The 20,988-nt window shown below is 48.7% G+C and overlaps 2 protein-coding genes across 10 annotated transcripts in view; both read right to left on the bottom strand.

Moving 5' to 3' along the window:
- Nucleotides 1-8,221, bottom strand: part of MKNK1 (MAPK interacting serine/threonine kinase 1) — a 39,653-nt gene extending 31,432 nt beyond the window's left edge. For 4 of the 8 annotated variants that reach the window (XM_080656550.1, XM_080656554.1, XM_080656547.1 and 1 more), the window contains exon 1: nt 8,062-8,159. The gene's annotated coding sequence lies outside the window, so the exon portion shown is untranslated. Of the gene's footprint in view, nt 1-8,061 lie in introns of all 8 variants that reach the window. The other 4 variants (XM_080656549.1, XM_080656553.1, XM_080656552.1 and 1 more) reach the window with 3 other exon arrangements.
- A 2,659-nt stretch (nt 8,222-10,880) lies between these two features.
- MOB3C (MOB kinase activator 3C) lies at nt 10,881-20,104 on the bottom strand (the record flags this gene model as incomplete). Of its 2 annotated transcripts, XM_080658201.1 has the most annotated exons (4): nt 19,919-20,104; nt 16,120-16,589; nt 13,266-13,468; nt 10,881-12,920 (listed from the first exon to the last, which is right to left on the bottom strand). In XM_080658201.1, exons 2-4 carry the CDS (start codon nt 16,535-16,537, stop codon nt 12,891-12,893), a joined length of 651 nt encoding a protein of 216 aa, XP_080514327.1. In that variant the 5' UTR covers nt 16,538-16,589; nt 19,919-20,104. The 2 variants fall into 2 exon arrangements, with proteins under 2 accessions (XP_080514327.1, XP_080514326.1); XM_080658200.1 differs by lacking the exon at nt 10,881-12,920 and having other exon boundaries at nt 13,164-13,468; nt 19,919-20,032.
- Nucleotides 20,105-20,988: the final 884 nt, after the last annotated feature.

Here is a 20,988-nt window from a genome sequence, read left to right as displayed (position 1 = left end):
CAGCCATAGACAACACGTAAATGAATGATTGTGCCTATATTTCAATAAATATTTATGGATACTAAAACTTGAATTTTTTTTTATTGTTGATATTACAGATGTCCCACCCCCCCATTATTCCCCTCTACCGGTTCCGGCCCCACCCCAGGCCTTCACCACCCTATTGTCTGTGTCCATAGATAATGCATATATACATATAAGATCTTTGGTTAATCTCTTCCCACACCCCGTTCGCCCCTTCTCTCTGAGATTCGTTAGTCTGTTCCATGTTTCCATCCCTCTGATTCTATTTTATTCATCAGTTTATTTTGTTCGATTTCTTGCTTGTTTATTTTGATTTTTAGGTTCAACTGTTGATACATATGTATTTATTGCCATTTTATTGTTCATATTTTTACCTTTTTTCCCTTCCTTTTCTTCCTCTTCTTAGAGAATACCCTTCAACACATCATGTAATATTGGTTTGGTGGTGATGAACTCCTTTAGCTTTTTCTTGTCTGTGAAACTCTTTATCTGACCTTCAATTCTAAATGAAAGCTTAGCTGGGTAAAGTAATCTTGGTTGTAGGTCCTTGCTATTGATCACTTTGAATATTTCTTGCCATTTCTTTCTGGACTGCAAAGTTTCTGTTGAGAAATCAGCTGATGGTCATATGGGTGCTCCCTTGTAGGTAACTAACTGCTTGGAACTTGAATTTTCATGCCACAAAATATTCATCTTCTTTTGATTCCTCCCCCCACCCCAACCATTTAAAAACATAAAACACATTCTTACCTTGTGGTCTATATGAAAACTGGTAGTGAGCCAGAAATGGCCTATAGTCAAGTTTGCCAACCCAGCTTATTTCCCCTCCTTACAATTCTATTCCTCTACATACACACATATACCCACACGCACATGCACACACACACACACACACACACACACACACACCTCTAGTAGGTCTACAGTAAAAACAACCCTCAGAATTCCTTTATAGACTTTGTGTTATTCCGCTGTTTAGAGCCACAGTAGGGCTGGGGAGGTAGGAAGCTTTGATGGGCTTTCGAGCCATTAGGATCTAGATTCAGATTCTGGCCTTACCATATACTAATGAAGTAACCCTGGACATAATGCTCAGCCCCTCTGTGCTTCACTCTCATCATCTATAAAACAGGGACAATAACATCTACAACAGAGAGTTGCTGTGAGAATTAAATGAGCTAATATATATCCAGTTCAGTCACAATGCCTGGCATAGAGTAGGTGCTCAATAAATAGTAACTATTATTCAAACTTGGGATATGGCTTACTGTTAGCAAAGTACAAAGGCAAAGAGATAGAATTTGGAGGTTTTCAGATACATGATACAGGTTCCCAGTGCTTGGTTGGTTCTGATTTCTTCTGGCAACATTCCAAATTCCTCTGAGCCGCTTTTCCTCCCCAGCAAGAACATCTGACTCTGGCAATGCCTGCATCTTCTTAACATTTCTTACCAAATACCCAGATGAGCCCTGAAATCCTCTCCTCATTCTTGTATTCTTCTTGGCATAGGGCTGGGGAAGGGTGAATGTGGCCAGATCAAACCTACACAGATCAGCCTGCCACTGGGTCTTATATAGGTTGGACACCCAATTCTCTCTCAATTCTTCCTAAGTTTTTTGCTGTATAGGGAAATTTCTCCAGAGCTTAAGAACTGGTTTTTCTATAGAAGTTTCAGAGCAAAATAGCAACAATAACAAAAACACATCAAGTATACAAAATAAGGGTTCCATCATATCACTTTCAAGACAGAAAACATCAAGGGTGAGCAGATAAAACTAAGGCTTGTGGTATCTCTGTCCTTGGTCCAAAAAGCCAGATTTGAGCCTTTCACTTCCTTGCTCCAACACCTCCAATGAGTGTCCACTGCTTCTGGAGTCCTAAGCTCCTGTGCTGTCACTTACGGCCTCCACAAACTTGCCCCAGACCATGCATCCTGCATTATGTCTTACTACTCCTCGACTGAAGTCTTGACCTACAGTCCAGGCAAAATAGACTGTTTCTATGGAACTGCCTTGAACAATTTCCAGGTTCCCACACTTGTACATAATTCAATCCCCTGTAACATTTTATTGCACATCTCCCCCTAGATTGTGCGTTAGGGACAGGACAGAGACTATTTCTGATTTGTTTCTGGGTCCCCTATACCTAGCACAGGGCCTGGCACACGGCAAACACTTAATAAATATGAATAAATGAATGGAAACACCTGAAGTTACTCTTTCCTTAAAGTGTTTTAGTTGGACTCTTATTAGCAGACTAAGTATAGTCTGGGTTAGAGCCAAGAAGTAGAAAAACCGAAGAGAAAGAAAAGAAGCATGACCAATGAGATCCAAGCAACGGAAAATAGGTTTTAAGAGTAAGGTAAAAGAAACCAGAGCTGTTTAGCCTGAAGAAGAGAAGATGAGCCCTAACTCGATTTTGACTTTAAATACACAAAAGGTTCTCATGAGAAAATCTTGACCTCATCCTCCCTTTATAATCAGAAGAAACTTTTCCATATTCATGGAAAATGGAACAAGAAGAAATGGCTTAAGTTAATGCCAGGGGGGTTTAAGGAGGAGAGGAAGGAAAACCAAATTAGGCACCATTTTTCCAGAGATACTGTTATTGTACTTTTTGGCAAGAGAATTGGAGTGTCTTGATTAGCACTTCTGTTGAAGGCTGTGCAAAAGGGAATAAATATGCTGCTCTGTTTCTGTTTACTGTGGACAGAGATGAGAAAGACACAAATCAGGTAAGATTTTCTAAGAGCCAAAGACTTTTTATTGACCCTTTTCCTACAGGCACTTTTTTTCATGTCATGCTTTGCAATCCCGTGATAGAACAATCTAGCATTTCAAAGTTTCCTGATGGGGCAATGGAAAGAAAGAGAAGGCAACAATGTCACAATAAGACAGGGATAATGCCCTAATATATACTTTCTATAAAAACAATATCTAACTGGACATTAATAACAATTATTAATATTATTACTATTAAAGCTAATATTAATTGAACACCTACTCTGTGCCAGACACTGTGCTATTAGAAAGTGCTTAACATAACTTATCTCAATCCTCATAATAACCCCATGGTATAGGTAATATTTGTATCCCATTCTACAGATGAATAAACTGAGACCCAAGAAGGTTAAATAAGTTGCCCAAGTCACATAGCTAGCAAGTGATAGAGCCAGGACTAAATCCCAGGCAATATGTCTCTAGAGGCAATATGACTTTAATAAAACGAGGCATGCAATCCCGCCAGCCGCAACTTTGACATGCTTGCTCTAGAGTCTACTAGTATATACCTAACTACTGTCTCTCCCTATATACCTAACTACTATCTCTCTATATAAGAAGGATGAGAGGCTAGAATTTAAATGCTAGAGCCTCTGGATCTAGGTTCATATTCTCAGTTACTTCCTTATACTGCCCCAAGTCAGGAAGAACAATGTATCACATGAATGACATTAGCAAGAGAAGAGATTTCAGAAGTGAACCAAAATACTCCCCATATTACAGAGAAAGAAGCTGACACTGAGGACTCACAGATTATAATGAGCAGAATCAGAACTTGAATGCCAGCCTTTTGACTCCAAGTGTAGTCCCCTTTCCTCCATTATAGATTCTTGTTTAATTTGAGAGTGAGAAAATGAAGGAAAAGTATGTGCTAAATCAGTCCCTCCCTCAGCACTTTTATAATGAACTGTTAATCTCACATTAAAACCTATGCCTGAACTACAAGGGTGCCAGAAGTCTCTATAAATGGATTCTAAGATCCTACTACCTAAGAATGGCAATTCACAATTTATGGTACTGCAGGAGCTGACATAATGCTCGCATATTAAACCAATCAAGCAGCCCTAGACCAGGCATTTTCCATAGTAGGTCAGTGGTTCACAGTTTAAGCCTGAACTGAACTATGTCAACAGCCTCCTCATCAATGTCCCCATTCTGGGACCTGCTTTGCTCTAGTCTGGCCTCCATTCTGCAGTCACAATAAACAGAGTCCTAGTCATGGCCTGCAGAGCCTTGCAGCACAATGGAAAAAAGAACATGGGTCTTTGAATCTAATACTCATAAGTGTGGACCAAGTTCTGCCACCTACTAGCTACTTGACCTTGGGCAAGTCACTTTAATCTTTCTGAGGTCTGGTTTCTTCATCTTTAAATTGGAGATAAATATCCCCATATTACAGGGTTGTGAGGATTAACTAAATTATAGTGTGTAAAGTATCTAACATATTGCAAGCCACAAAACAGAGCAGACACTTGGTAAATGTTAATGTTCGTCTCCCCACTCCCTTCTCTACATTTTGAGCACAAACCACAATTTCAGCTTATTTCCACTCCTCACCACCTCACCAACTCCATTTCTCTCCCCCAACACAAACACACACACGCACGCACGCACGCACGCACGCACGCACACTCATTTCCACCTCTAGGCCACTATTCAAACTGCTCCTTCTCACAGGAATTAACTTCCTCCAAGGCCCACCATAAATTTCCTACCTTTAGGAATCCTTCTCTTGACCCCCTTTGTTCGTGTTGGGATTGATTTCTCCTTCTTCCAAACTCCCACGTTGTTTACATTCTTTACTACATTTACCATAGTCAGCCTGATTTCAGTTATTTATGTACTTATCTATCTTCCCAGCTACACTAGAGGGAGAAGGCTCTAAGAAGAAAATTACTTATAGGAGGATAGGAAATATGAGGTTTTCCTGTGTATATTTCTCAATACCAGGGTCTTCTACATAGCAAGACCTCAATATTTATTTATTGGATTGAATCTTGCCACCCTTGACTGGGAATCTTTACAGAAAAGATCCTGGAGTGAGTTTACCCTAAAGCTCTACATTTACTGCCTGATTTGATAGACATGCATTTTTTAATTCTAATGTTCCTAAACTAAGATCCACTGATAACCATGTCAGCACGCTTTATTCCTTTAGCCATTCTCTCAACACACTTGGGACTCCTCTCAAGAATCCCTCCAGGGTATAGATAGACATTGCTGGGAGGACGGCATTCATTCACAGAGTACGGTGATGTGGGAGCAAGCTCTTTGGTGAACTGTTCCCCGCAACTGGTTAGGAGATGACTACCATTAAAACCATATTAAAAACCAGAGTTGCGGATCCTAAAGTAGATCTGGATGATTTCTACCTGCTTCAGTTTCCAAGATGATACATATAAAGCATTTAAAACAATATCTGCCACATAGTAAGCACTCAATAAATGTTAGATTAATGATGTAGTAGACTGGAAAAAACAAAGAGCCGGGACTTTTCACTTCCAGCACTATTTCCACCACTGACTGATTCCCTGTGCAATCTTGATCAAGTCCTCTGCCCTCTAGGTCTTTCCCAATCTGTAAAAGTAAAGAGATAGAACCAGATGATTCCCATGCTCCTTCTACCTTCAACGATGTATATTTTTCTATGAACAACAAAGAGCCTTCTGTTCCATATGCTGAAGCTGTTGGTAAGGGAAAATGTGAATGTATAGCTGCTGGCTCCCAGATGGGAGGAACCAAGGACAGGGCAACCGATAGTAAACCACCTGTGCACTTTCCCATTTGTGAGCTATACTAGTATACACTGAGTGGCCAGATTATTATGATCTCTGAACGCATAATAATCTGGCCACTCAGTGTGTGTGTGTGTGTGTGTGTGTGTGTGTGTGTGTATTTATTAGAGGCCCGGTGCATGAATTCGTGCATGGGTGGGGTCCATCCAGCCTGGCCAGGGGGAGGAGACATGGGCAGTTGGCCGGCCTGCCTGCTGGTCAAACTCCTGGTCGAGGGGACAATTTACATATTATCCTTTTATTATATAGGATATACATTGAGTGGCCAGATTATTATGTGTTTATAGATCATAATAATCTGGCCACTCAGATTATTATATCATACTCAGTGCAGGGTCCTGAACAAAACGTATTGCAAAGGCAAGACAAGAGCCTGAAAACAAGAGCAGCAACGAAAAAGCCTCTTTTGTGCAGAATACCTGCACTTTCTTGCCTTTGATGCCTGTAATTAGGGCACAATCAATCTACACCAGGGCTCTCCTTAGGCACATCTTCTCTTGAAGGAAAAACACAAAGGCCCACTCTGAACCTGAAAGCTCATAAAACAAAAACCAAAGCAAGTAAAAAATTTCACTGACTCATTCAACCACAAACACTGCAGAGGCCTACTAGGTACCAGGCAGAGGAGGGATGAAACAGACATGGTCCCTTGCCACCAATGTACTCAGAGTGATATACCTGAAGGCAGACAGCGAACAGAGTTATAGTCGAGCTGTGGCCCCTGCTACAGAAGGTGGGAAGGGGACAACTAATCCAGTAGGGGGATCAGAGAAGCTTCACTGACAGGTCACATGAGACATGGGCCTTGAAAGATGAGAGGGAAGAGGGGACTCCAGGAAGAGGGAATACAAGCAAAGGGACATGCAGGGAGTGTTTGAGCAGCAAAAGTAGTTTGTTTTGACTGGGTCACAGGGAGCAAGACAAGGGGAAAAAGGACAGAAGAGAGGTTTTGGAACAGATTATGGAGGAACTTGTGTATGAGGCTGAGGAGTCCAAACTCTATTCAGTAGGCAATGAAGCCTACCAAGGTTTCTGAGCAGAGATAAAAAATAATGAGAACATTGTCTCAGGAAGATCATATGGACACCCATAAAGAGGATGCAAAAGGAATCAAGTTAGTAGATTACTATGAGACCACGTAACAGGAAACCACACTTCAGAAGCATGTGCAGGAATCCAACAGCTCCCGTTCACAGAGCTCCTCTCTGCCATGGTCCAGCTTCATGCAATCTGCCCTCAGGAGGTGCTCACTTGTCAGGCCCTCTGGTCATTAAATCTTCTAGGGAACTAGAGTAACAGGCCTCCCAATCAAAGTCAAGAACCCAATTATCCTTCTGGGTCATAGTAAGGGAAGAGCTGATGTGGGATAAGTTGGCACCAATCTTCAGCTGGCCCAGCTCCATATAAAAACCCAACCCTCACTCTCCACTTTACATCACTTCCAGCCTAGCTCTTTTTAGAGGGGCTGAAGCTAAGGGCAGTGGGGCTGAAAGCACCTGGCCAAGGGCTAAGGAGCCAGTGAGACAATATATATCAACTACCCAGCATGGCACTTGGCACATGGGCAATGGTTTACAAGCATTCGTTCCTTTCCCATACTACAAGGTCAGAGCCACCTATAAATCTCACTGAGGCTTCAGGACCTAGGTCACCTCAACTCTCCCCCCAGGGCCTCTCTAAAGTACCCTAGTCCAAAACGACCGAGCTCATATAAATGACATCCATTTCATGACAGGTGCCATGCTAGGTGACACACGGAATTCTATTCAACTTTCACAATGACCCTACTTTGCCCTTTTTATACAGAGAAAGTAACGTTCTGAGAGGGGAAATGACTTGCCAGAGGACACACAGATAGATGTGCAGAGGTGAGATCTGAACCCAGGACCGCGTGACCCAGAGCCACGCACTTCCAACAGGTCATCCCTGTCACCGTGCTGGCCCTGCTCCTGACCACCTGACAGGTAGCCTAGAAAGTCCCTCCCTAAGGGGAGAGGTGGCACCTGACACTGTGCTCTCTCCTCAAGGCACAGCGAACCGCACATGTCAGGAGATTTTCAACGAAAAGTTAACTTTAAAATAATGTAGGACAAAGATATTTGAAATACTTCACATGAAAAATTACTCATGGTGTTGGACCGCCTGAGCCTTGAACCCAGTCATATAGCTAGCAGGACTCAGTCTCAAATTGGCCCCAGACTGAGCTCTGACGTAGGACACCTGCCACACCCCGGCCCCGACCCCAAGCACAGGCCAAGCGTGACCGGGACCCACGCCGCACCCTGAGCTCCTCATAGATGGAGCCCTGAGAGGACCCTTAAAAAGCGTCCCCTGGGCTGACACCCGCAGCAGAATCGGGTCGTGACCTCGGACCGTTCTGAAGGCCCTGATTTCTCCGTCCCAGGGCATGAACTCACTCACAGACACGCCCTCCCCAAACCTCATTTCACTCGCAGGGATACCTCGCTGTCTGGTCTTCTTCTCAGCCGACTTGCCACGGAACTGATCGCGCTCCCCCACCAGCAGATCGCTCTGCTGAGGTCGCGGAAGAGGCGGTTCTAGATCCGAGGGGGCGGGCCCGACCGCAGAGGAGCGCTGAGGGCGGACCTGCGCCTGCGCTCTGACGGCTACGCCCAGGGAGAGGGTGGGGCGAGCTCAGTAAACTGCGCAGGCGCGATTGAGAGGGGCGGGGAGGTTGCGGGGAAGTGGGTGGAGCTTAGCTCCTTTGATGCTCAAACTTTTCGAGTGAAGTTTGAGAAGCCTGGGAAGCGCCAGGAGGGAGGAGGCCAGGAAGCAGCAGGTGTCATTAACATTTACCGAGAACTTCTGCATGCCAAGAAGGAATTTTTAAAATGTCTTTTACATATGGGGATATGCTGCCTGTCTTCTAAAATGAGAGCTAATTCTGTAAAATTTCTTAAAAGGTTTGGGTGCCTATAATTTCACGATGAGAGTTTCTCCTTTAGTAAAGCATTTCCCCAGTAGTTCAAAATAAAAAGACTTAAAAGTTCATTTCTTGGAGAAAAATAACTGCAAATATATTGATATTTCAAGCCCCCCCCCCCCCCCCCCCCCCGGTCCTCTCCCAAGATGCAAGAGTGCTGACTTGGATTTGATTCAGATCCTGACTCTGAGTGTGTTTCCTCTGTTGTGAAATGGAAATAAATATCCCTTCTCTTCCCGTCTCAGGATTGTTATGAGCCTCTTGGACTTCCTCCCCATCATCCATCTGAAAAACATTAGTTCCCTTTCCCCTTCTCAGCCCAGTCTTCTCATCTGCATGATGGAAGGAGGTCTGGAACATTAGAGAACATTCAGGGCTTTGCTAGATTTCCCAGTGTAGGTGAAGGCTGGAGAGGGGTTCTTCTCCCAAGCATCTGTATTCAATCACTTTCAGAATCTCTCAGTCCAACCTGGAGGCCCCTGTGTATCCTGATCTCTCCCATCATCACCTTCTGGGCCCATCAAGCTTCATGTGCTCAGAGGCCATGCTGGCCTGTTCCTTGAATGTCTCAATAACCAGCTGCTCCTGAGCCACTCAGGCCTATGTTCCAATCCAGGTGCTCAGAATTGCTATGTCCTCCATATGGCAACCAAGTTCAGTTAACACAGAGAGGAGGGCTCTAGGAAACTCACAGGAGGAAGGGCTCCCCCAAATCAGGTGGAGCTCCAGCCATGCTTGTGGCTCCCTTTACCACAGCACTACATATAGCTCCCAGGGAAGGGGAAGTGGCAGCAGGAAACCTCAAAGAAAAGGCTGAAGTATTCATGAGGGCTGAGGGTGGTAGGGCAGCCTTTACTCAATAGGTGGATGTTCTGCTCCAAGATGGGGAGACTGGCTCACTTTCTTATTCCCTGCTCCAAATAGTTTTATGGGTCCAGGAAAACAAAGGTTCCAACAGCCTGGCTGCCCAAACTGTCCCTCTGCCCCTAATACATTGCCTCTCCCAGGACTCTCTCATGCAAAGTTTTGCCCTTTGGATTGGGGGAGGTTATTTTTTTTTTTTTCTCTTCTGTCTCCTCCTTCCTCTCTATCTCTGTCTAGTCTTCTCTAAGCATCCCTCTCTGAATTTCTCAAAACAGTTTTGTGATGGCTTGTAAGGAGCAGGCCTTGGCCACACAGTTCTGAGATTAATTTATCCTCACTACCATGGTGTATTTCAAAACAACTATGATCTCAGAACCTGAACTTTCTAGAAGTCCGAATTCTCCAGCAATTGAGGAGGTAGTGAGTGACCTGTCACAGGAGGTGTTAAGCAGAGCCACCTTTTAGAATGCTGGACGTGGGCTTCCTCTGGTGAGCCAGAAGAAGGGGCAGCAGAGTGGAGGGCCTTACAGATCCTAGAGCAGTGAAAGGGGGGATACTAGGCACCAAGAAGGAAGCTAGGCAGCTACCCAAAGACAAACTTGATCCAACAAGCTATTGTATATCAAGCATTTAGAACTGTACCAGACACATAATATTAGCTATTATTGTTATCATTGTGGATGACTCATAGACTGTGAATAATGAAGAAGTTAAGAATCAATTATTTCCTTGCTTCCACTCCTGGTCATGAAATAGATGGGGGAAATTGAGGTCTGGAGGGGCCTGCCATAGTCAGGGGCTGGGCTGGGACTAGAACCCAGACCTCTGCCTTCCAGGAGAGCTGCTGCACAGAGCCAGGCTCCTTCTTAGGTAGAGGAAGAGCTCTAGGTGGGCCTTTGCTGACTCTTAAGAACCAAGCTGTTTTTCAACTCGTCTGGGCAGTTGATGGTAAGGGGCAGTGGAATGAAAGCAAGACCTGAGCTAAGAGACTCAGGTGTCTCCTGGGGAATAAGCTCAGGAGTCAGCCCCATGTCCAGCTGCCCCCAACAGCATTTTCTTGAGAAGGGCTTCCTCTGCTGTGATTAGGGTTAGCATTGTTTCTGCCCTGTTCCTTAATCCATTAGCTCCAATAAACCACCCACATTAAGGGGGTGAGAACAGCCAGTGCCAGGTAACCTAAGCTGAAACAAGTAAAGAATCTCCCAAGAAGAGACTGAGCTCTCCGAAGGCAAGGGCCAGTCTTCCCCACTCCTAGGATCCTAGCCTTGCCCAGGAATTCCAGGTTCAGCATTCTCAGAGCCCCTGGGAAAACCTTGGTGTCTCCACCCTGGAGAGCTGGGCCAGACGTGACCATACCAGCCAGCACTCCTTATGGCCAGAGACAAAAATCCCTCCCTGCCCCATTCTGGCCCAGTTCCTTCCAATCTGCCCAAGAGTCATGTGGCACCCAGACCACAGCTTCCCACCAGCGCTGCTTTAGTTTGCCTTTTATTTTACCAAAAATAACAACAATAAAGTCTTCCCTCTGTTTCACAAAAATAGATTTCCCCCCTTCCCTCACCACCCCTCCCACCCACTTCACCCCCTTCTTCAATCAGCGCAGGCCACAGCCTAGAATCTATGTTTCCACCCACTGTCCCTGGGAGAATCTTTGACCACCTCTCCCTCCCTCCCTCCCTCCAGAGCCTTTGGCAAAGCTGCAGGGCCAGTGTTGCTTCCCTTGGGAACTTCTCTGGAGGCAGCAGCCCGAGTCCAGTGGGCTGACTCCAGGAGCCCTGTCTGCTTTCCCAGAGATCAGGCAGCTGCTGGGTCATGGAGAGGGGCATGAGTTTGGAGGTTTGAGGTTTGGCTCAGCAGATAACCCTGGCAGACCTGAGGGAAAGTGGGACACTCTGACATTAGGCTAGAAATCTTTGCTCAAAGCAGGAACAGTTGTGTCCTGGAGAGGGGCTGTCAAACCCTCATTCCATGTGCTTCTCATCTCCCTGTGTAGCAATGCACAGGCCCTGGGGTGGGAGTCGGGACCATGGCTTCTCCTCCAGCTCCATAAAGCCTTGCCGTGAGGCCTAGGACAGCTTCTCCTCCTGGCTTCAGTTTCATCTTATGAACGTGAAGGGTTCTGTGAGTGAGATTAGATGCTCCTCAGGTCTTTTCTGGCTCTTCTTCTGGCCTCCCAGTGTGGAGGCTCTGGGAAGGAAGGGCCCTGTCCCTGCCTCAATTTCCCCACCTGTGGGTCTGCGCACAGGGCTGGGCATGGGAGTGCTGAGTAATGGAGTACTAAATGAACAACCCAGTTTCTCTGCGAACAGCTGTGCTCTGAGAGCCAACCAGCTGGAATGTCTCAGGATGGTTGAAAGGAGGCAAGTACTTGAAGGATGGGGTTTCTCCAAGCCTGGAAGACTGCATTCACTAGCCCCGTGGTTCTTAATATCCTGGGATGGGAGACAAGACTTGAGTTTCCCAATTCAAGTTCTACTAGATCCTTGGGTTGGATTATTTTCTTGTGCTGGGCTTCAGATGCTGGAAGCCAAGTGTACGGATTCTAGAAGCTAGATTGTAGTATGTGATTCCCAGTTTAAGCACCAGAGGACCATTGTGGCCAGAGGGATCACCCCTTACCCCCAGGAGGCTGTCTATAATCAGGCCTTTCTGGAGTCAGAGGGCTGAGTGAAATGACAGTTGATGTGCATCTCTGGCTGAGCAATCAGAACCTGTGTCTGTGGTGGGCCAGGGATTTAGGTACCCAGGGCAATGCTCCCCTTCCTACCTCCCCACAGTTCCCCAGAATTCATGTTGATGGAAAAAGGTAGCCTAGAAGTTTCAAACATAGAGCTACACCCACCTACAACCACATTTTGTACTTACACATCATCAGACACATCAAGTAGGGACAGTGAATTGTCATCACTCCTACAGTGATCATGGTCTGATGGTCCCAGTCCCTCCTCCCCTTCCTTCCTTGTTATTTTTTTCCTCCCATCCATCCATTTGCCTAACATTTATGAGGTCCCACTATGTGCCAGGGAGGGTAGGGTCTAAAGTGGCTGGCTCTCACAGACACTCTCCACAGTCAAAATCACACACACACACTGCTCACTCACACACAGGCTGCTCACTCTGGTACCTTTCTTGCCATCACCTCAACCACATCCACATTGTCCAGTTAGGCTTGGGAACCACTATGATAAGGTCAAGTGTCAGAGTGGAAATCCTCTAGCCTACCCCATCCCTAGACTTCACGTCAGAGGTTTAGCTCCTCCTTTCCTCCTGTTTGCCCACATTTAAATTCTCCCTTTCTCCACTCACAAGCAGTCAGGGGACATATGGGCAGACTCCTGAGAACCAGAAGTCCAGGGGCTTTGGGTGTATGGAGGGGTCCCAGGGCCTTCAGGTTCCTCTGCCACCAGACTCCTGAGAGTCCCCCTCCTCAGCCATTCTATATTCAGACGATCATCTGATGAGCAACAATGTCCAGGTCTAGGCTCAGTGACAGATCCGCTCTGTCATCTCCCTCTGCAGAGACACAAGGTGGGGGTGATGGTGGGGGTGGGGTGGGGAATGGGAGTCAGTCAGAGCTCAACCTGCCAGGCAGCCCCCACCCAAACCATAGGGCCTGGCTGCTCTTCTGCCTGAACCTGGCCCCTTCCCTCCTCCCACCCCAACTCCAGGCTGCAGATCTGGGTTTGTAAACTGTAACTTGAACAAATTCTCTATTAAAATACAGAGTCACTGTTCAATGAATTGTCTTCCCCTAATTTATCCACTTGGGTATTGGATTTTCTTAGTACAGGTAGACTTTGGATCTGAAAACTCAGAGGCTAGCGCTGATAGGGGAGGGTAGCGGGGGCTTGGCCTCACCAGTGGCTCCAGCTCCCGCTGGTCCACCAGGCTGAACTCTCGGATGAAGTAGTAGAAGTGCTTGTAGCAGGTGTTGACATGTGCCTCGGCCCCCATGCTGAGGATGCTGTCGAAGTGGTGGATGTAGACATGGACAAAGACTCGAAAGAGGCGGGTCAGGATCTTGGTGCAGACCTGCTGGAAGTTCTTGGGAAAGGGAACTCCTAGGGGGGTGAAGAGGGGCAGAAGTGAGGGGGATCAGAATCTTGGTATGAAACCCTACCCAGCCCTGCCTGCCCTCCCACATACAGGCAGCTTTTGCCCAGGATGGCCTCTTCCCTAGCACACTTCCATGTGGGAGACAGAGAGAGATCGTGATTTGCTTTCCCCCATACTTCCCTTTTTACAAAGCACAAATCTGATTTGCTTCTGTTCTACTGAGATACAAATTATCTTCCACCTTTGCCCATGACTCTGAGCAGGACTCTGCCACCTGGTTGGGGGTCACTGAACAACCCTTCTTAGAGTATGATGAAAGAAAGTAATGCCCCAACTCTCCCCAGAAATATATGCATCTGTAGGTGCTCTTACAAGACGCCTTTGGATAAAATTCCAAGGTGAGCTCATCAACATCTGGGGTCCATTTTTAAAAACATGGGCCTTCATAATTAAGTCCTAACTTCCCAGCATGGAGCCTGCTCAAGGCCTTTCAGGATCCTGACCTCCCTCTCCAACCCCACCCTGATTCCTTCCTCTTTGCATCAGCTGCCTCCCACAGTGCAGTCCCTAGACCCCTAATCCTGAGAATTACTAAAGCTTCAAGAACTAGTTCAGATTATCTCTCATTCCTTCAAATTTTCAATAACACTTACTCTTCCATCTGTGAACCAGGCCATGTGCTGGGCCTTTTGCACCTTTTGCCTGGTATGATAATGGGTATGATAGCCATCCTAGATATGATAAAATGGAGGTGCATGAAGTTGGAGCCACTTGCCCGAGGACACATAACTATTAAATAGTACTGACTGGAGTCAGGATCCAAACCCTGTCTGCACTGCACTGTAGCATCCCTCTGAGATAAATGCCACAAACTCTGCTCAAGAAGAGCTCTAGGGCTTGGCAGTGTGGCCCAGTGGTTGAGCATTGACCTATGAACCCAGAGGTCAAGGTTTGATTCCCGGTCAGGGCACATGCCCAGGTTGTGGGCTCGATTCCCAGTAGGGGACATGTGGGAGGCAGCTGATCAATGATTCTCTCTCATCATTGATGTTCCTATCTCTCTCTCTCTCCGTTCCTCTCTGAAATTGATAAAAATATATTTTTTAAAAAAAGAAGAGCTCTAGAACCAGTGAAAAAGACAGTTTCCTATAGTCCCCCGTGCTCAGGGTGGAAATCTTGGTGGCCATGTGCTCTTCTCTGCCATCCCAGGGTTAAGGCACAGACATCTGGGGTCTCATAAGCCCGGGGGCTAAGTCTAGAAGGGAATAAGAGCCCAGACACAGGCCCACACTGGCCCACCCCGTTCCGTAGATCCCTTCTCTTTCCTCACTGTTCTCAGGAAGGGCTGAGCCCTGCCTCTCCATGAGCCCTTCTAGGCCCAGTCCAGGTTCCTCAGACTAGTCCTGCATATCTAGACTTGGGGCCCAGGCTCCAAGAGACCTGAGCTGCAGTTCTGAACGCTCCTGATTCAGTGCACTGTCCCTCTCTTGGCCTCGGTTTCCTCCTGTGTGAAATGAAGATACCCACTGTCGGGCATGATAGTGCAGGAAATGACAGGCCACCAGCTGGGGAAGGGCCTAGGGCAGTGGTCGGCAAACTCATTAATCAACAGAGCGGCAAACCGCGGCTCTCGAGCCGCATGTGGTTCACGAGCTGCAGTTTGCCGACCACTGGCCTAGGGCATTGAATTGTGACTCAGTGCTCAGCATTCAGACTTCTCTCCTCTGTGCTTGATCACCCTGCCCCACCCATCTCTGAATCCCAAAGCCATGAGGCCAGGTGGGGCTGCTGTGATGAACACAGTGTCATGCTAACACCCCTTCTTGATGCCCTTGGGTGGGGAAGCAGGGCCAGGGTGACATCACTAATCTCCCTTACCCACCCTTATCCGCCCAGGCTGCCCAGCTGAGATAAGAAAAGTCTCCACGGCTTGGAGCTCTGCCCTTAGAGCTCCCTGAGGTGGAAATACTGTCAGGCACACCCAATCTCCACTCCCTCCCCTTCTGGGGACCGGAGTCAGAGGGAACTCCCAGGAGGCTGCAAGTCAGATCAACCCAAGGAGGGTAACCTGCTAGAAGCACCTTGAGGCACCTCTTCTGGAAGGTTCTGAGGATCAGAGTGGTCTCACCATCCTGTTCCCTGGAGGGGCACTCAAGCTTTAGACAAGAAGAATCCCAGCCCTAGCCGGCTTGGCTCAGTGGATAGAGCGTCAGCCTGCGGACTGAAGGGTCCCAGGTTCAATTCCAGCCAAGGGCACATGCCTGAGTGGCAGGCTTGATCCCTAGTGGGGGGGGGGAGGGGTGTGTGTGTGTGCAGGCAGCCAATCAATGATTCTCTCTCATCATTGATGTTTTTCTCCCTCTCTTTTTCTCCCTTCCTCTCTGAAATCAATAAAAAAATATTTTAAAAAAATTAAAAGAAAAAAGAAGAACCCCAAACTGGGAGTCAGGCCGTCTGAAATTGAGATGTCTGATCTTGACAAGCAGACATTGAACCTCTCAGAGCCTGTTTCCTCTTCTACAAAATGGGGATGAAAATTACACATACACACACACACACTCCACAGAATCACTATATCAAACTAAATGCCGCATCTGTGAAATGGGCTCCGGTGGCTCCCTCCCTCCCTGGCCAGGCCTGACCAGGTGGCACTCACCAACGCGAGTGGGAAAGACATCCTCATCATTGATGAGGCCCTCAATCCAGTCCATGAGTAAGGCCATGTAGCGCGGTGCCGAGAGCTTGGCTGGCCGCCGGTACTGCCGCTCGTCCTGCCAGCGGTACTCGTAGCGGGGCCCTCCAGCCATCACTGGGCAGCTGGTCTCGCTGCAGCGCTCAGCCATGGTGCCATAGATGAGGTTGATGCGGTTAAAGAAGTCCACCACGTGCACGGCAATCCAGTCGTCAATATTCTCGCCCGGCGGCAGCCTCACCACACTGCGCAGGTCCAGGCCGGACTTAAGCGACGCCTGTGCCTTCTTGTACAACTCAAAGCGCTGTGTGCCGGGCTCGAAGCGCTTCCGCGGCCGGAAAGTCTTGTCCTTGGCGAACACCTGCTTCAGGCACAGGGCCATGGCCGGGCTGGGCTGAGGGACGGGTGTCCAGGGGAAGGACCTGCAAGATGCCCTGCCAGAGCCAAGGGCATGGAAGAGCATGGTGGTCAGGTCCTTACCAAATGTGCTTTGACTTCCCAACACAACATTCCCTCTCACTTCTCAGCTTTTGGCCCATCTCAGCAGCCTCTTCCAGATTCTAAATCTTCCTCATCCCCTCGGTACAGCACCCTGCCCTGTTCCCAGGCTGTTCTCTCTCCCCTGTCAAGTGCCACAGCTCTGCCTTCTTATTCTGTTTCCTCTCCATATGCATTGCATCTCACAGAGGGCTGGGCCTCAGATCCAAACAGGTGCTCCTTAGACTTGCTGTTGACCAGTAGAGAGGTGGCAGAGGCTTCCTGCTGGCCCTGGACCAGATGACCTCTGGGGGCCCCACAGGCCACCTGGTGCAGCGTGGGACAGCCTGGCGGCATTGTGCTGGGGGCAGGAGGAGCCCCCCCCCGCCCTCCCCCTTCAGCTTCCTCTGGGATATCTTATAGTTCATCCGGCCGGCTACAAGCCACTGGGGATTCCCAGAGAGCAGAAGGGACTTTTCTACCAAAAATGTCCTTTCCTTTTATTACCCTGAAAGAGGAAAAGCCCTTATATGGCCAGCTGGGTGGCCTGTGAGTGGCTGAAGGAGAGGGGGAGGTAGCAGGTCTAGAAGGGCACCACCTCCTCCAACAGCAGTTGGAGATCCTTCCCTCCAAGCCAGCCTCCCCTTTCAGAAACCCCAACAGGCCCCTCCCCCTGCACCTGCTACAAAGTAGACATTCCTAGAGCACCCACTATGTGGAACTGGAAGGTAGGAATGCAGTCAGAGCCACCCAGCTGGGTCCATCTAGAATTCATATGACTTTGCTTTGCCTTTTAGAACTGAAGAATCCCAGATTCAGAACAGACCTTGGGGACAGCAATCAGAGCCCCAAGCTTGCAGGCAGAAGTCCAGGGTTATAGGACCAGCACCACCATGACTGTAGTAGGTAGGCATGGACTTGGCCCATGCAACTTCCTGGGTCACTCCGATATAGTCCATGTTACTGTGACTCTCAAGGTAGGCTCTTACTTCCTCTGTGAGTGTGTGAGCTCTTGGGAAATGCAGACCTAGGTTTCTACTGAGACAAATTTAGCCACAAACTGAGCACTGGCCCTGACCCCAGACTGAGCACTAAGGCTGAGTATAGGCCAAGCACTGAGCTCTGGCTCCAGGTTGAACTCTGACCTGACCTTGACCCTGGTCAGTGGGGGTGCTGACTCCAATCCTAGACTGAGACTTGAATATAGCCACAAAGAAAACCTCAGAGATGACATTGGAGCATTTTTCCTTTCTCATGTCTCTAGTAATACTGGGACAGGACTGGGGAAGGAGGATGGGGAAAAGGTGACACTGGGTGTAACCAAAGGCACAGTAAATATGGGTTGGGGGAGGTGTCATGTCAGGCAATAAGTCAAGCTAGTGGAGAAGTTCGGAACAGGGGTTCTTTGTTGTAACCACAACAGGCAGGCAAAGAAGAGGACAGTCAAATAAAATGAGAGGAACTTGGAGAATCCATCCCCTGTCCCCCACCTTCTCACCCAAAGAAGTCCCCAGCATGGGACCTGAGCTTCCTGACCCAAGAGCAGGTGACTTCCATGCTTCACTTGTTACCTGCATTCTAAACTCTGCTTGGGCAGGTGCTTCCAAAATCTCTCACACTGCAGTCAGGTGGGGTTCCTGGGCTCTTTACCTTCGCCCAGTTCCCTTTACTGACTGTTACCAACAGACCTTCAGTCTGGCATTCAACACCTTACCCTACCTTTCCTGCCCCACTTCCCAACCAACCACACTGGGCTTCTTGCTGATCCCTGAATATGCCCCTCAGTCCTGCCTCTGAATCTTCACACCCCTCCAACCCCACGCCCAGCCTAGGTCTGGGCCTGGCACATGCTCAACACTCAGGCTTTAAGGAAAGCTTAAACTCAAGAATCTTAGGGTTCTCAGAGGAATGGCAGGCGTGGATGGGTGGGAAGAGATTAACCAAAGAACTTATATACATATATGCATAATCCATGGACACAGACAATAGTGTGGTGAAGACCTGGGGTTGGGGGAAGGAGTGGGCTAGAAGGGGTCAATGGGGAAAAAAAGGGTACATTTGTATAACTTTCAACATTAAAGATAAGTTAAAAAAAAAAAAAAAGAATCTTAGGGTTGAAATAGCCCTGAGGAATCAACTGACCCAACCCACTTTTTACACAGATGTGGAGTTTGAGGCCCAGAAAGGGGACTTGAGAGCCTTCATTCACATAGCAAGTTATAGGCAGAGGATCTCCAAGGGCAGAACTGGGAACTGGGATAAGGTGGGGCTCAGCCCAAGACAAGCATAAAAGACCATTTTCCTACACTGGCTGCACTAGCTGGTCCCTGGTCTGGTGGAGATAAGGGGAAAGAGGGGAATGGAGGGAGAGGTGAAGCATCTTCCCACCAATTAGACCAACCTAATTCCTGTTCCAACACGCTGAGCCTCCCCACTGCCCCACAGCAACTTGGGTGTCCTGACCAGGGGGCTAGAGTCTCACCTTCCTGCTGTAGAATTTCAAGGCCTGGGTCTTTCCCAGGAAAATGTAAGCCTGCCAGTGGGAGGATGGACAGGTGCCCTCTCTCCATGCCACTAGATTCTCTTCACTTCCCACTCCAATAACCTTCCTGAGTTTCTATCCCTCTCAGAACCTTTGATCCCTCCCTGAATCAAAACTATTGCCCCTAGTAGCCCTATTTTCTAATTCTGTGTCCTTTTACCCCTAAAGTGGTCAGTGATGGCTCACAGCCTGGGTGGGCATCTGGGCTTCCCGAAGGAAGACTACAGAGTAACACTTCCTGTTTCTGACACAGCCCCCTGCCAGGGCCACACCTACCATTCCTCAGGCTGAACCTAGAACCCAGCCTAGAGCTGTGGGAAAGGCGTGTGGGGCGGTGGGGGCTCCCTGCTGGGTAGATATCCAAGAGAGAAGTCGAGATGGGGTTCCGTGCTCTGTACAAAGTCTGCCCAGTCCCCGCAACGCTCAGCCACCCAAGCCCATCCTTTGGCCGTCGGTCTCCTGCCACCTCTCTCCAGCCCAACTGCCAGAATAGCTCGGTCGTAGGACCCAGAGGGGCAGGCCAGACATTTCCGCTCCCGAAGACACGCCCCCTCAAATACTGGCACCCCTAAATCCCGACTTTCGACTTTCGCTGCTCGGACCCGGACCGAGGACTGTGGCCAGCCTGCCTTCGGGCAGAGGTCGCCCCCGACGGCGCCATGCCCGGACAGCGGAAGAAATGAAAGTGGAAGCAAGGCTGAATCGTGTCCCCGGCGGGGGCGCGCGGACGCGGAGATCACTCACGGGTCCGCCTCGGTGGATTAGTGCGAGTCCTCGTCTGGCCGCGGGTGACAACCCCAGCGCGCTGGGCCGGTCCTCTCCCTCCGCAGGTTCTCTCGCCTGTCCACCGGCCTGCCCAGCCGGCCTGCGGTCGCCCTACCGCCCCCGAGGCGACGCCAGCTCCTCCCCGGGCCTCCGGCCCGCCGCGCTGTGGCCGGCCAAGGGGCGGGGAAGGGGCGGGGAGTGGGGACCCTCCCCCCGCAGTGCACGCACTCATTGTCGCCTTTCCGGAAAGTCTATATCGTGCTCCCAACTTCTCCTCGTAGGGCAAACTTAGTGTCTGCTTAGACTTCTACCAAGGAGGCAGCCTCAGCTTTCTCCGCTGTAAAATGGGGACAAGTTCAGCTTTCGTCTGGAGCAGAAACAAAGGCGCTACGAGATAATGGTGGTTTTCTCGCTCTCCCCGAATCACGTGTTTCACTTGCGCCTGAACTCAAAGGGATCAGTTCTGCCCTATACACTTCCATACCCTCAGCTCTTGGTATATTGCCTGGCACACAGCAGGCACATAATTCCCATTGAATGAATGAATGAATGAATGAATGAATGAATGAATGCCTCAGGACTCATGAGTGGGTCCCTCACTGAAAGGACTGGCCCTGAAGATGCTCAGATCACAGATTTTCAACTCCCCCACCAGGGCTGGGGTTCTTGCTCAGACTGGGCTGGTTCTCCTCACTCCTTACCCGAAATCACTCCATTTCCCACCGCCAGACATTTGTTCTCGCTGTTCCCAGTTGAATGTCTTCTTTCCCTCCTTCCTTTCAACCAAATCCAAACCCTTTAGTCTTGACTGTTCTTCCTACTTTTCTACCTGGGTTCCTTCCCTGAGAGCAGACAGATATTCCACACCAGCATCCAATCACAAGTGGGCCCCAGGATGAGGGACCAGGTGGCTGTCTTGGGATAGCAGGGAAGGTTGGAGGCCTAGAGTGGGAGGGCCAAGGCAGATGGATAGGCTGCAGAAGGCACTCTGGTGGGGGGGGGGGCGAGGGGGGGGGAAAGGGGAGTTTAAAGAAGGCACTATTTAGGGG

Source organism: Plecotus auritus (assembly GCF_963455305.1).
Source record: "Plecotus auritus genome assembly, chromosome: 2".
NCBI lineage: Eukaryota > Metazoa > Chordata > Mammalia > Chiroptera > Vespertilionidae > Plecotus > Plecotus auritus.
This window is presented reverse-complemented; position numbering and strand designations above follow the sequence as displayed.